This window comes from Hyla sarda, chromosome 5 (assembly GCF_029499605.1).
Source record: "Hyla sarda isolate aHylSar1 chromosome 5, aHylSar1.hap1, whole genome shotgun sequence".
Taxonomy (NCBI): domain Eukaryota; kingdom Metazoa; phylum Chordata; class Amphibia; order Anura; family Hylidae; genus Hyla; species Hyla sarda.
The window spans coordinates 384,046,631-384,060,886 of NC_079193.1; the positions used below are offsets into that span (position 1 = coordinate 384,046,631).

At 50.4% G+C, this 14,256-nt stretch overlaps 2 protein-coding genes across 3 annotated transcripts in view; one reads left to right on the forward strand and one right to left on the reverse strand.

Moving 5' to 3' along the window:
- Positions 1-14,256, reverse strand: part of LRRC24 (leucine rich repeat containing 24) — a 94,941-nt gene that overhangs the window by 44,805 nt on the left and 35,880 nt on the right. The window lies entirely within an intron of this gene.
- LOC130274607 (involucrin-like) overlaps positions 10,493-14,256 on the forward strand; it is a 44,934-nt gene continuing 41,170 nt past the window's right edge. The window contains exons 1-2 of the mRNA XM_056523043.1: positions 10,493-10,559; positions 10,862-10,983. Coding sequence (XP_056379018.1) covers positions 10,493-10,559; positions 10,862-10,983 — 189 coding nt within the window. The remainder of the gene's footprint in view (positions 10,560-10,861; positions 10,984-14,256) is intronic.

Below are 14,256 nucleotides of genomic sequence, written 5' to 3' on the forward strand. Positions count from 1 at the left end.
TCCCCCCCTACAGCTCTGCCCTGGTTGTGTGGATAGGAGAGAGAAGCGACAGCGTCTCATCCACAGCGCCGGCCACGGAGCTGTCCACGGTGCTGAACCTGACACACTGTGACAACCTGGGCCGGACCACACAGCTGAGGGTTTGTTACTAAATCCCAGTGTAGAGGACAGCTATCCGCCTGAAGGCCATGGACAGGAGACAGACTAGTATTCACTACTGATACACTGTAACAGCCCCGCAGCTGTGTGAGCAGGACCAGGACAGGCATTTCATTACTATCCGTCCGGTATCACAATATCAGATAAACTCTGCATTCAAACAATACCTTCATTAAAAACTTGTCAAATTAGATAAATCAATGGGCTCCAGAAAAATAACCCCGTTTGTAAATGACTTCTATTAAAAAAAACCTTAATCCTTCCAGTACTTATCAGCTGCTGTTATGGTCCACAGGAAGTTCTTTTCTTTTTGAATTTCCTTTCTGTCTGACCACAGTGCTCTCTGCTAAGAAAATCCCCATAGAAAACCTCTCCTGCTCTGGACAGTTCCTGACATGGACAGAGGTGTCAGCAGAGAGGACTGTGGTCCGACAGAAAGGAAATTCAAAAAGAAAAGAACTTCCTGTGGACCATAACAGCAGCTGATAAGTACTGGAAGGATTAAAGATTTTTTAATGAAAGTAATTTACAAATCTGTTTAACTTTCTGGCACCAGGGGGTGGAGTCGTGACGTCATGATACTCCGGCCCCGTGGCCACGGGGCGGAGTATCACGACGTCACGTCTCCGCCCCCTTGTGACAGTCGTGAGGTTTCAGACACGAAGCCTCCAGCACTGCGTGCAGCTGAGACAGGTGGGTGTTGCATGAGAGATTCCGGGGGACCCCAGTGGTGGGACCCCCCATGATCAGACATCTTATCCCCTTTCCTTTGGATAGATGTCTTAGGGCCGGAATACCCCTTTAAAACCATGTCCCGACATGTTTCTCTCCAAAGAATGGGGTGATTCATCAGGGAACAACAGGCAGCCGGCCCTACATTCAACTCTGGTATTTACCTTCTTTATGCATGGCCGATTGATGTATTCTTTTATCATGCCGCGTTATCTACCTTGCTTTACCCGTAGTATAGGACAGGCATAGGCAAAATGCTGCAAAAGCATCATGGGAAATGTGGTCCAAAACATCAGCAGTGCCGAAGGTTGCCTATGCCTGGTTTAGGATACTGTTTTATGTCCCCTGATGAAGCCTGACATCCTTTGGGGGAAACATGTCGAGATATGGTCTTGAATTAAAAGGAATTTATTTATTGTATCGGTCACTTTTATATAATTGTGGCCTCACTGTGGTCAATCTATTCTTTTCTGGAATCATTTTGCCTTTATCTTATTTTAGATGTATGTATTAAATGTTGTAATACAGAGATTCTCAGTCCTGTGAGGTCATTACTGTCTGGGCTGTGATATCCAGTAAAATCTCCTATATGAAGGGGGGTGGTGTGGACCCATTTGAGGGCAGGGCTGGGGTTGCGCATATTTAAATTTATAGGAGATCATGTGACTCCCTGGAGCACTGAAGGACCCTGTGAGGCCGTTCCCGCGCGGCTTCTCCTATACCGGGGTCAGGTGATCTGGCATCAGATTCGGTGGCTCTGCCTCCTCTTCCAGGCAGGACGGGGTTACTGGCAGCGGAGTGTTTCCTGACAGTGGAGCACTCCTGAGGACGCCTTTATTCCACGCTCGCCGCCGCGCCGTCCTCTCGCTATAATCGCGGCCATTATTATCCTGCCATCCTGGAGCCTCACATCTGCAAATTGTTCTAATGGCAGCGATCGCCCCAGCGGGAGGAAAATTACACATGAATTAGGCCAATTCCCCTCGTTCCGAGCAGCGCTAATAGCATTAGTTTTACTTGTATTATTGTTATCTTACACAGCGGCGGCGCCCGCGAGGAGAACGGATGCCGTAATGTGGAGCGGAACCGCAGCAGACTGGAGAACTCCGCTAAGACTGCAAGGCACCTCCGCTATAGACTGTAAGCTCCTGGGACAAGGATAAGAACTATGTCATGTGACTAAGTCACTGCTCTAATCAGGATCAGGCATGGGATATAGTGGTGATCAGCAGAGAGGATCAGGAATGGGATATATTGGTGATCAGCAGAGGGGGATCAGGCACGGGATATATTGGTGATTAGCAGAGGGGATCAGACACAGTATATAGAGGTGATCAGCAGAGGGGATCAGGCATGGGATATAGTGGTGATCAGCAGAGAGGATCAAGCACGGATATAGTGGTGATCAGCAGAGGGGATCAGGCACGGGATATATTGGTGATCAGCAGGGGGGATCAGGCACGGGATATAGTGGTGATCAGCAGAGAGGATCAGGCATGGTATATAGTGGTGATCAGCAGAGAGGATCAGGCACAGATATAGTGGTGATCAGCAGAGGGGATCAGGCATGGTATATAGTGGTGATCAGCAGAGAGGATCAGGCATGGGATATAGTGGTGATCAGCATAGAGGATCAGGCACGGGATATAGTGGTGATCAGCAGAGGGGATCAGGCACAGATATAGTGGTGATCAGCAGAGGGGATCAGGCATGGTATATAGTGGTGATCAGCAGAGAGGATCAGGCATGGGATATAGTGGTGATCAGCAGAGAGGATCAGGCACGGGATATAGTGGTGATCAGCAGAGGGGATCAGGCATAGGATATAGTGGTGATCAGCAGAGGGGATCAGGCATGGGATATAGTGGTGATCAGCAGAGGGGATCAGGCACGGGATATAGTGGTGACCAGCAGAGGGGATCAGGCATGGGATATAGTGGTGATCAGCAGAGGGGATCAGGCACAGGATATAGTGGTGATCAGCAGAGGGGATCAGGCACGGGATATAGTGGTGATCAGCAGAGAGGATCAGGCATGGGATATAGTGGTGATCAGCAGAGGGGATCAGGCACGGGATATAGTGGTGATCAGCAGAGGGGATCAGGCATGGGATATAGTGGTGATCAGCAGAGAGGATCAGGCATGGGATATAGTGGTGATCAGCATAGAGGATCAGGCACGGGATATAGTGGTGATCAGCAGAGGGGATCAGGCATAGGATATAGTGGTGATCAGCAGAGGGGATCAGGCATGGGATATAGTGGTGATCAGCAGAGGGGATCAGGCACGGGATATAGTGGTGATCAGCAGAGAGGATCAAGCACGGATATAGTGGTGATCAGCAGAGGGGATCAGGCACGGGATATATTGGTGATCAGCAGGGGGGATCAGGCACGGGATATAGTGGTGATCAGCAGAGAGGATCAGGCATGGTATATAGTGGTGATCAGCAGAGAGGATCAGGCACAGATATAGTGGTGATCAGCAGAGGGGATCAGGCATGGTATATAGTGGTGATCAGCAGAGAGGATCAGGCATGGGATATAGTGGTGATCAGCATAGAGGATCAGGCACGGGATATAGTGGTGATCAGCAGAGGGGATCAGGCACAGATATAGTGGTGATCAGCAGAGGGGATCAGGCATGGTATATAGTGGTGATCAGCAGAGAGGATCAGGCATGGGATATAGTGGTGATCAGCAGAGAGGATCAGGCACGGGATATAGTGGTGATCAGCAGAGGGGATCAGGCATAGGATATAGTGGTGATCAGCAGAGGGGATCAGGCATGGGATATAGTGGTGATCAGCAGAGGGGATCAGGCACGGGATATAGTGGTGATCAGCAGAGAGGATCAGGCATGGGATATAGTGGTGATCAGCAGAGAGGATCAGGCATGGGATATAGTGGTGATCAGCAGAGAGGATCAGGCATGGGATATAGTGGTGATCAGCAGAGGGGATCAGGCACGGGATATAGTGGTGATCAGCAGAGGGGATCAGGCATGGGATATAGTGGTGATCAGCAGAGAGGATCAGGCATGGGATATAGTGGTGATCAGCATAGAGGATCAGGCACGGGATATAGTGGTGATCAGCAGAGGGGATCAGGCATAGGATATAGTGGTGATCAGCAGAGGGGATCAGGCATGGGATATAGTGGTGATCAGCAGAGGGGATCAGGCACGGGATATAGTGGTGACCAGCAGAGAGGATCAGGCACGGGATATAGTGGTGATCAGCAGAGGGGATCAGGCACAGGATATAGTGGTGATCAGCAGAGGGGATCAGGCACGGGATATAGTGGTGATCAGCAGAGAGGATCAGGCATGGGATATAGTGGTGACCAGCAGAGGGGATCAGGCATGGGATATAGTGGTGATCAGCAGGAGGGGGATCAGACACAGGATATAGTGGCGATCAGCAGAGAGGATCAGGCATGGGATATAGTGGTGATCAGCAGAGGGGATCAGGCATGGGATATAGTGGTGATCAGCATAGGGGATCAGGCATGGGATATAGTGGTGATCAGCAGAGGGGATCAGGCATGGGATATAGTGGTGATCAGCAGAGAGGATCAGGCATAGGATATAGTGGTGATCAGCAGAGGGGATCAGGCATGGTATATAGTGGTGATCAGCAGAGAGGATCAGGCATGGGATATAGTGGTGATCAGCAGAGGGGATCAGGCATGGTATATAGTGGTGATCAGCAGAGAGGATCAGGCATGGGATATAGTGGTGATCAGCAGAGGGGATCAGGCATGGTATATAGTGATCAGCAGAGAGGATCAGGCATGGTATATAGTGGTGATCAGCAGAGAGGATCAGGCACAGGATATAGTGGTGATCAGCAGAGGGGATCAGGCACAGGATATAGTGGTGATCAGCAGAGGGGATCAGGCATGGTATATAGTGGTGATCAGCAGAGGGGATCAGGCATGGGATATAGTGGTGATCAGCAGAGGGGATCAGGCACGGGATATAGTGGTGATCAGCAGAGGGGATCAGGCACGGGATATAGTGGTGATCAGCAGAGGGGATCAGGCACGGGATATAGTGGTGATCAGCAGAGGGGATCAGGCACGGGATATAGTGGTGATCAGCAGAGGGGATCAGGCACAGGATATAGTGGTGATCAGTAGAGAATATCAAGCATGGTATACAGCAGAGATTCCCAACCAGGGTGTTTCCAGCTGTTGCAAAACTACAACTCCCAGCAAGCCTGGACAGCCTTGGACTGTCCAGGCATGCTGGGAGTTGTAGTTTTGCAACAGCTGGAGGCACTCTGGTTGGGATATCCTGGTATAGTATATACTATGTAGTGATGAAACAAGTTCTTGACCAAGTATGGACCAACCCTTCGCCTTTTCCGGTATCGTCTCGCGCTATGGACGCCGCTCTCCTCTACAGCCATGGTCTCCATAAACACCGCATCTCTCCATAACTTGTTCCTTATTGTGTCCGGCTCAGGGAAACGTTTCGAGTGTTTTATTAGTCGCCTCCGAGCGCTGACAGATCCTTCATCAAACTTCACTTTGGACAAGAATTTAATTGCGTTTATATTGTTTTACATAAAGTGCAGTAAAGCTCCGGAGCGGCTCCGGCATCTGTGAGATATAACTGCCAGAAGGAGATATAGGGGCCCGTAAAGCACCCGGTTGCTGCTGCCAAGCACGGACGCCAGAGGCCCCCCTCCCCCCGCCGTGAATCTCTGCTGGCAGCAACACACAGAAATCCGTCATTGTCTTTAATATAAACTCCAATCGCCTGAGATCTCAAAGAGCCGAGCGGAAAAAACACCAGGAGGCGGCCAGTGAATACGCATCGTGTCCGGCCTGTGAATATAAAAAGTGTGCGGGCTGCGAATACAACAAGTTCTGTCCGTCCTGTGAATATGAAAAGTGTGCGGCCTGCGAATACAACAAGTTCTGTCCGTCCTGTGAATATGAAAAGTGTGCGGCCTGCGAATACAACAAATCGTGTCCGTCCTGTGAATATGAAAAGTGAGCGGCCTGTGAATACCAGAAGTTGTGTCCGGCCTGTGAATACGAGAAGTTGTGTCCGGCCTGTGAATACCAGAAGTTGTGTCCGGCCTGTGAATATCAGAAGTTGTGTCCGGCCTGTGAATACGTGAAGTTGTGTCCGGCCTGTGAATACCAGAAGTTGTGTCCGGCCAGCGAATACCAGAAGTTGTGTCCGGCCTGTGAATACCAGAAGTTGTGTCCGGCCTGTGAATACCAGAAGTTGTGTCCGGCCTGTGAATACCAGAAGTTGTGTCCGGCCTGTGAATACCAGAAGTTGTGTCCGGCCTGTGAATACCAGAAGTTGTGTCCGGCCTGTGAATATCAGAAGTTGTGTCCGGCCTGTGAATATCAGAAGTTGTGTCCGGCCTGTGAATACCAGAAGTTGTGTCCGGCCTGTGAATACCAGAAGTTGTGTCCGGCCTGTGAATACCAGAAGTTGTGTCCGGCCTGTGAATATCAGAAGTTGTGTCCGGCCTGTGAATACCAGAAGTTGTGTCCGGCCTGTGAATACCAGAAGTTGTGTCCGGCCTGTGAATACCAGAAGTTGTGTCCGGCCTGTGAATACGAGGAGTTGTATCCGGCCTGTGAATACCAGAAGTTGTGTCCGGCCTGTGAATACCAGAAGTTGTGTCCGGCCTGTGAATACCAGAAGTTGTGTCCGGCCTGTGAATACCAGAAGTTGTGTCCGGCCTGTGAAAACCAGAAGTTGTGTCCGGCCTGTGAAAACCAGAAGTTGTGTCCGGCCTTGGAATATGAGAAGTTGTGTCCGGCCTGTGAATACCAGAGGTTGTGTCCGGCCTGTGAATACGAGAAGTTGTGTCCGGCCTGTGAATACCAGCAGTTGTGTCCGGCCTGTAAATATAAGAAGTTGTGTTCGGCCTGTGAATACCAGAAGTTGTGTCCGGCCTGTGAATACCAGAAGTTGTGTCCGGCCTGTGAATACCAGAAGTTGTGTCCGGCCTTGGAATATGAGAAGTTGTGTCCGGCCTGTGAATACGAGGAGTTGTGTCCGGCCTGTGAATACCAGAAGTTGTGTCCGGCCTGTGAATACCAGAAGTTGTGTCCGGCCTGTGAATACCAGAAGTTGTGTCCGGCCTGTGAATACCAGAAGTTGTGTCTGGCCTGGGAATACGAGAAGTTGTGTCCGGCCTGTGAATACCAGAAGTTGTGTCCGGCCTGTGAATACCAGAAGTTGTGTCCGTCCTGTGAATACCAGAAGTTGTGTCCGGCCTGCGAATACCAGAAGTTGTGTCCGGCCTGTGAGTACGAGAAGTTGTGTCCGGCCTGTGAATACCAGAAGTTGTGTCCGGCCTGCGAATACCAGAAGTTGTGTCCGGCCTGTGAATACGAGAAGTTGTGTCCGGCCTGGGAATACCAGAAGTTGTGTCCGTCCTGTGAATACCAGAAGTTGTGTCCGTCCTGTGAATACCAGAAGTTGTGTCCGGCCTGGGAATACGAGAAGTTGTGTCCGGCCTGTGAATACCAGAAGTTGTGTCCGGCCTGTGAATACGTGAAGTTGTGTCCGGCCTGTGAATACCAGAAGTTGTGTCTGGCCTGTGAATACCAGAAGTTGTGTCCGGCCTGTGAATACCAGAAGTTGTGTCCAGCCTGTGAATACCAGAAGTTGTGTCCGGCCTGGGAATACGAGAAGTTGTGTCCGGCCTGTGAATACCAGAAGTTGTGTCCGGCCTGCGAATACCAGAAGTTGTGTCCGGCCTGGGAATACGAGAAGTTGTGTCCGGCCTGTGAATACCAGAAGTTGTGTCCGGCCTGCGAATACCAGAAGTTGTGTCCGGCCTGTGAATACCAGAAGTTGTGTCCGGCCTGGGAATACGTTTAGTCATGTCTGGCCTGCGGACGTGGGAATAATGTTGCTAAAGGGTGAGGGACACCATTGATGTATGTGGACAGTCTGTCGCTACCAGATAGACCAAACACATGGCAGCGCATGCCCCATGTCTAAAACAAGGGGGGCAACATTATGGGGGCCCAGGCTCCAGAAACACTCTGCCCCTTCCTCCAACAGTAATGGTGTGATGGCGTGATATCAGCCCCTCCCACATATGATATCAGATATCATGTACACCCCCGGTCAGGTGGGCTGCAGGATATGGGCCCACAGCACATGTCATACTCTGTCCCCTCCATCCATTGTACAATCAAACAGCAGATGGCAGTAAGGATGTATGCTGAGGAAGGAGAGCCCCATATCTCCATGATGTGCCCCCTGAACAATCACATGGTGAAGGAGAGCCCCATATCCCCATGATGTGCCCCCTGATAAATTACATGAGGAAGGAGAGCCCCATATCTCCATGATGTGCCCCCTGAACAATCACATGGTGAAGGAGAGCCCCATATCCCCATGATGTGCCCCCTGAACAATCACATGAGGAAGGAGAGCCCCATATCACACATAATGTTCCCCCCTGATAAAATGACATGAGGAAGGAGAGCCCCATATCCCCATGATGTGCCCCCTGAACAATCACATGGTAAAGGAGAGCCCCATATCCCCATGATGTGCCCCCTGATAAATTACATGAGGAAGGAGAGCCCCATATCCCCATGATGTGCCCCCTGATAAATTACATGAGGAAGGAGAGCCCCATATCCCCATGATGTGCCCCCTGAACAATCACATGAGGAAGGAGAGCCCCATATCCCCATGATATGCCCCCTGAACAATCACATGAGGAAGGAGAGCCCCATATCACACATAATGTTCCCCCCTGATAAAATGACATGAGGAAGGAGAGCCCCATATCACCATGATGTGCCCCTTGATAAATTACATGAGGAAGGAGAGCCCCATATCCCCATGATGTGCCCCCTGAACAATTACATGCGGAAAGAGAGCCCCATATCTCCATGATGTTCCCCCTGATAAAATTACATGAGGAAGGAGAGCCCCATATCCCCATGATGTGCCCCCTGAACAATCACATGAGGAAGGAGAGCCCCATATCCCCATGATGTGCCCTCTGATAAAATTACATGAGGAAGGAGAGCCCCATATCACCATGATGTGCCCCCTGATAAAATTACATGAGGAAGGAGAGCCCCATATCCCCATGATGTGCCCCCTGATAAATTACATGAGGAAGGAGAGCCCCATATCCCCATGATGTGCCCCCTGAACAATCACATGAGGAAGGAGAGCCCCATATCACACATAATGTTCCCCCCCTGATAAAATGACATGAGGAAGGAGAGCCCCATATCACCATGATGTGCCCCTTGATAAATTACATGAGGAAGGAGAGCCCCATATCCCCATGATGTGCCCCCTGAACAATTACATGCGGAAAGAGAGCCCCATATCTCCATGATGTTCCCCCTGATAAAATTACATGAGGAAGGAGAGCCCCATATCCCCATGATGTGCCCCCTGAACAATCACAAGGAAGGAGAGCCCCATATCCCCCATGATGTGCCCCCTGAACAATCACATGGTGAAGGAGAGCTCCATATCTGCATGATGTGCCCCCTGAACAATGACATGAGGAAGGAGAGCCCCATATCCCCATGATGTGCCCCCTGATAAAATTACATGAGGAAGGAGAGCCCCATATCCCCATGATGTGCCCCCTGATAAATCACATGAGGAAGGAGAGCCCCATATCCCCATGATGTGCTCTAAACAATCACGAGGAAGGAGAGCCCCATATCCCCATGATGTGCCCCCTGATAAATCACATGAGGAAGGAGAGCCCCATATCCCCATGATGTGCTCTAAACAATCACGAGGAAGGAGAGCCCCATATCCCCATGATGTGCCCCCTGAACAATCACAAGAGGAAGGAGAGTCCCATATACCCATGATGTGCCCCCCGAACAATCACAAGAGGAAGGAGAGCCCCATATCACACATAATGTGCCCCCTGATAAATCACATGAGGAAGGAGAGCCCCATATCCCCATGATGTGCCCCCTGAACAATCACATGAGGAAGGAGAGCCCCATATCCCCATGATGTGCCCCCTGAACAATCACATGAGGAAGGAGAGCCCCATATCCCCATGATGTGCCCCCTGAACAATCACATGAGGAAGGAGAGCACCATATCCCCATGATGTGCGCCCTGAACAATGACATGAGGAAGGAGAGCCCCATATCCCCATGATGTGCGCCCTGAACAATGACATGAGGAAGGAGAGCCCCATATCCCCCATGATGTGCGCCCTGAACAATCACATGAGGAAGGAGAGCCCCATATCACCCATGATGTGCCCCCTGATAAATCACATGAGGAAGGAGAGCCCCATATCCCCATGATGTGCCCCCTGAACAATCACATGAGGAAGGAGAGCCCCATATCCCCATGATGTGCCCCCTGAACAATCACATGAGGAAGGAGAGCCCCATATCCCCATGATATGCCCCCTGAACAATCACATGAGGAAGGAGAGCCCCATATCCCCATGATGTGCCCCCTGAACAATGACATGAGGAAGGAGAGCCCCATATCCCCATGATGTGCCCCCTGAACAATCACATGAGGAAGGAGAGCCCCATATCCCCATGATGTGCCCCCTGAACAATCACATGAGGAAGGAGAGCCCCATATCCCCATGATGTGCGCCCTGAACAATGACATGAGGAAGGAGAGCCCCATATCCTCCAAACAAACAGTAGACGCAGGTAAGTAGGGCCCCATGATTGTCCTGCACAATTAACCACATCCCTCCCCTCACCTTTGCTCTCAGAAAAGCGCTAGCTTTATATATTTTTTATTTTTATCTTGTGTGTTTTTTCTAAATATTTTAATGAATCCGTCATAAAAGAAATTTTTTTACAAAAAACTGGTGATTGGAACCAACCTACTGGACAGAAGGATATTGCCCCAGTACCACAAGGTAAACGGTCCCAGCCCCAGCGCTCAGCACCCCGACACTTAGATAGATGGGAGTCGGTCGCAGCTCTTCGGTTATCTTCCATGGCAGCCTCTGGACCGAACACGTGGAACGTCTGCGCCTCAGATGTGTCCTTGTCCACCCCACCCCATCATGTGCATCCCCCTCAGACAGCGGAGAAGGTTCTTAACTGTCTTCAGCCGCGGCGGCCTGTAATTATCAGGTAGATGTTAATGTTTCCTGGACGGCGGCTCTTACGACGCGAGGAAATATAGCCGTGTACTTAGTGAAGTGGGGCCGGTTATGGAGTCTATTGTCTTCTGGTGTTCGGCCAGCAGGTTTCCTCCCCGCAGAGACAGACGGTATTGAGCTGATGGCCCCGTGCCAGGCCGGGCCACTTAACTGCGATTGCCTCTCACATCCACAATCTGCCTCATCTACCAGGATATGAGTCAATGAAGGACACCGGCGGAGCAGAGGAGAAGACGTCCTGGTGAAGGACTTTGCGTAGGACAATAGATTTAGGGGATTATACTAATCTCTCCAACCACTGTTCAGTATTTGGCGACAACAGAGGAGAATATATCAGTATATCAGGAACATCTACAATGGCGGCGGTAAGGAGACGCCACAAACCTGATAATCCATTATATTGCTGTGAACTGCGCCATTACAGTTCTCACTCCCATCATCCACTATAGAAAGTGGTGACAGTTACAATGGACACTTCATGGTTGTCACAGCCCCGCCCCTTTCTTCACTGACTATTATTGATCACATGTTACATATAACACAATCACATATACAGATCTCCGGACGGGTGAGCTGTAGTGCAATGATGATGATAGGCGGGGGAGTTTCAATAAACATAGGCGGGGGAGTGTCCCTACACATAGGCGGGAGCGTGTCCCTACACATAGGCGGGAGCGTGTCCCTACACATAGGCGGGAGCGTGTCCCTACACATAGGCGGGAGCGTGTCCCTACACATAGGCGGGAGCGTGTCCCTACACATAGGCGGGAGCGTGTCCCTACACATAGGCGGGAGCGTGTCCCTACACATAGGCGGGAGCGTGTCCCTACACATAGGCGGGAGAGTTTCCCTACACATAGGCGGGAGAGTGTCCCTACACATAGGCGGGAGAGTGTCCCTACACATAGGCGGGAGAGTGTCCCTACACATAGGCGGGAGAGTGTCCCTACACATAGGCGGGGAAGTGTCCCTACACATAGGCGGGGAAGTGTCCCTACACATAGGCGGGGAAGTGTCCCTACACATAGGCGGGGAAGTGTCCCTACACATAGGCGGGGAAGTGTCCCTACACATAGGCGGGGGAGTGTCCCTACACATAGGCGGGAGAGTGTCCCTACTCATAGGCGGGAGAGTGTCCCTACACATAGGCGGGAGAGTGTCCCTACACATAGGCGGGAGAGTGTCCCTACACATAGGCGGGAGAGTGTCCCTACACATAGGCGGGAGAGTGTCCCTACACATAGGCGGGAGAGTGTCCCTACACATAGGCGGGGGAGTGTCCCTACACATAGGCGGGAGAGTGTCCCTACACATAGGCGGGAGAGTGTCCCTACACATAGGCGGGAGAGTGTCCCTACACATAGGCGGGAGAGTGTCCCTACACATAGGCGGGAGAGTGTCCCTACACATAGGCGGGAGAGTGTCCCTACACATAGGCGGGAGAGTGTCCCTACACATAGGCGGGAGAGTGTCCCTACACATAGGCGGGAGAGTGTCCCTACACATAGGCGGGAGAGTGTCCCTACACATAAGCGGGAGAGTGTCCCTACACATAGGCGGGAGAGTGTCCCTACACATAGGCGGGAGAGTGTCCCTACACATAGGCGGGAGAGTGTCCCTACACATAGGCGGGAGAGTGTCCCTACACATAGGCGGGAGAGTGTCCCTACACATAGGCGGGGAAGTGTCCCTACACATAGGCGGGGAAGTGTCCCTACACATAGGCGGGGGAGTATCCCTACACATAGGTGGGGGAGTATCCCTACACATAGGTGGGGGAGTGTCCCAACACATAGGCAGGGGAGTGTCCCTACACAAAGGCAGGGGAGTGTCCCTACACATCACAAATGTGGCAGGACATCGGTATCTTATCACATACGCAGAGGGCAGGAGCATCATATCATTCATGAGACAACAAATCATTTCTAGAAAAAAGCTAAAAAAATAAATAAATATAGAAATACAACCGGCATCATATTCTTGATATCCAAACACAGAGAAGTGAAGCTCTAAAGCACAAGCCTGAGCAGTCAGGGCCTCACAAACAGGCTTACCTCCTAAAAGGATACATATAGAATATAAGAGTCTCTGTGTGATTATTAACCCCTTGTTATCCTATGTATGGGGTGAGATACATTTGACATCTGTTTTAGTCTTACAGTTACCATCAATATTACTATGTCCCCTTTGGCAGCTCCCCCTCTCCCATACTCCAGATGCTCCGGTACATAGACGATGTATTTTCAGAGCAGCTCTGCATCATGTCTGACATCGACTCCTCAGATAGTAATGAAGCATCTTATCTTCTCCATGACTCATGTCACAGATCAGCGAGTACAGATGTCGCCACATTACGAGGCCAAGAACAGCGGCAAAATATTGTCTACTTCCTACGGACACAGCAGGCGAATACAGAGGCAGCCATGTCCTCAAATACTACAGGAACAGGGAGCACCCCTCATCTGCTGCCGGGAGACTATCCCCTCCATGTCATCCCTGACCCAGGGGCAGATATCATTACTCAACCACAATACTCATCATCAGTGTTTTCTTTAGAATATTTATACAGATCTCTGCTTGCTGTCAGTGACGGAAACCGCTCCTTTCTAGCATCCAGAGGTTGGAGAAACACCCTATACCTGGTCCTGCTCCCACAGCTGAGGGTTTGTTACAAACTCACCTGTAAACTCCTGACAAATTGCTGATACGTCAGATACGCAGAATACAAAACATCACGATGTGGCGCCTAGTGCTGGCTCTACCCTCCGTTTTGTGTACTGCGCGTATTCCTTGGTACATAATATATAACAACCACACAGAATAACATTGTACGACTCGAAATACTGTTTTATTACCCGGCTATAATTCCGGTCCCCGATGCAGCGAATAACTGAGATTGATTTTACATCGCATTGATTTCTCCCACTGCCAGAACATATATATCCACCTGAGGAGGGAAAATCACCAGACACTCAGGTGTTTTCTTACAAGAGGAAAAAACTAAATTATAGTAACTACAGCGTATAGACAATGTAATCCTGACCTAGAAGACAAGCGATATTATACTCCAGAGCTGTACTCACTATTCTGCTGGAGAGATCACTGTGTACATACATTACTTATCCTGTACTGATCCTGAGTTATATCCTGTATTATACCCCAGAGCTGTACTCACTATTCTGCTGGTGAGGTCACTGTGTACATACATTACATTACTTATCCTGTACTGATCC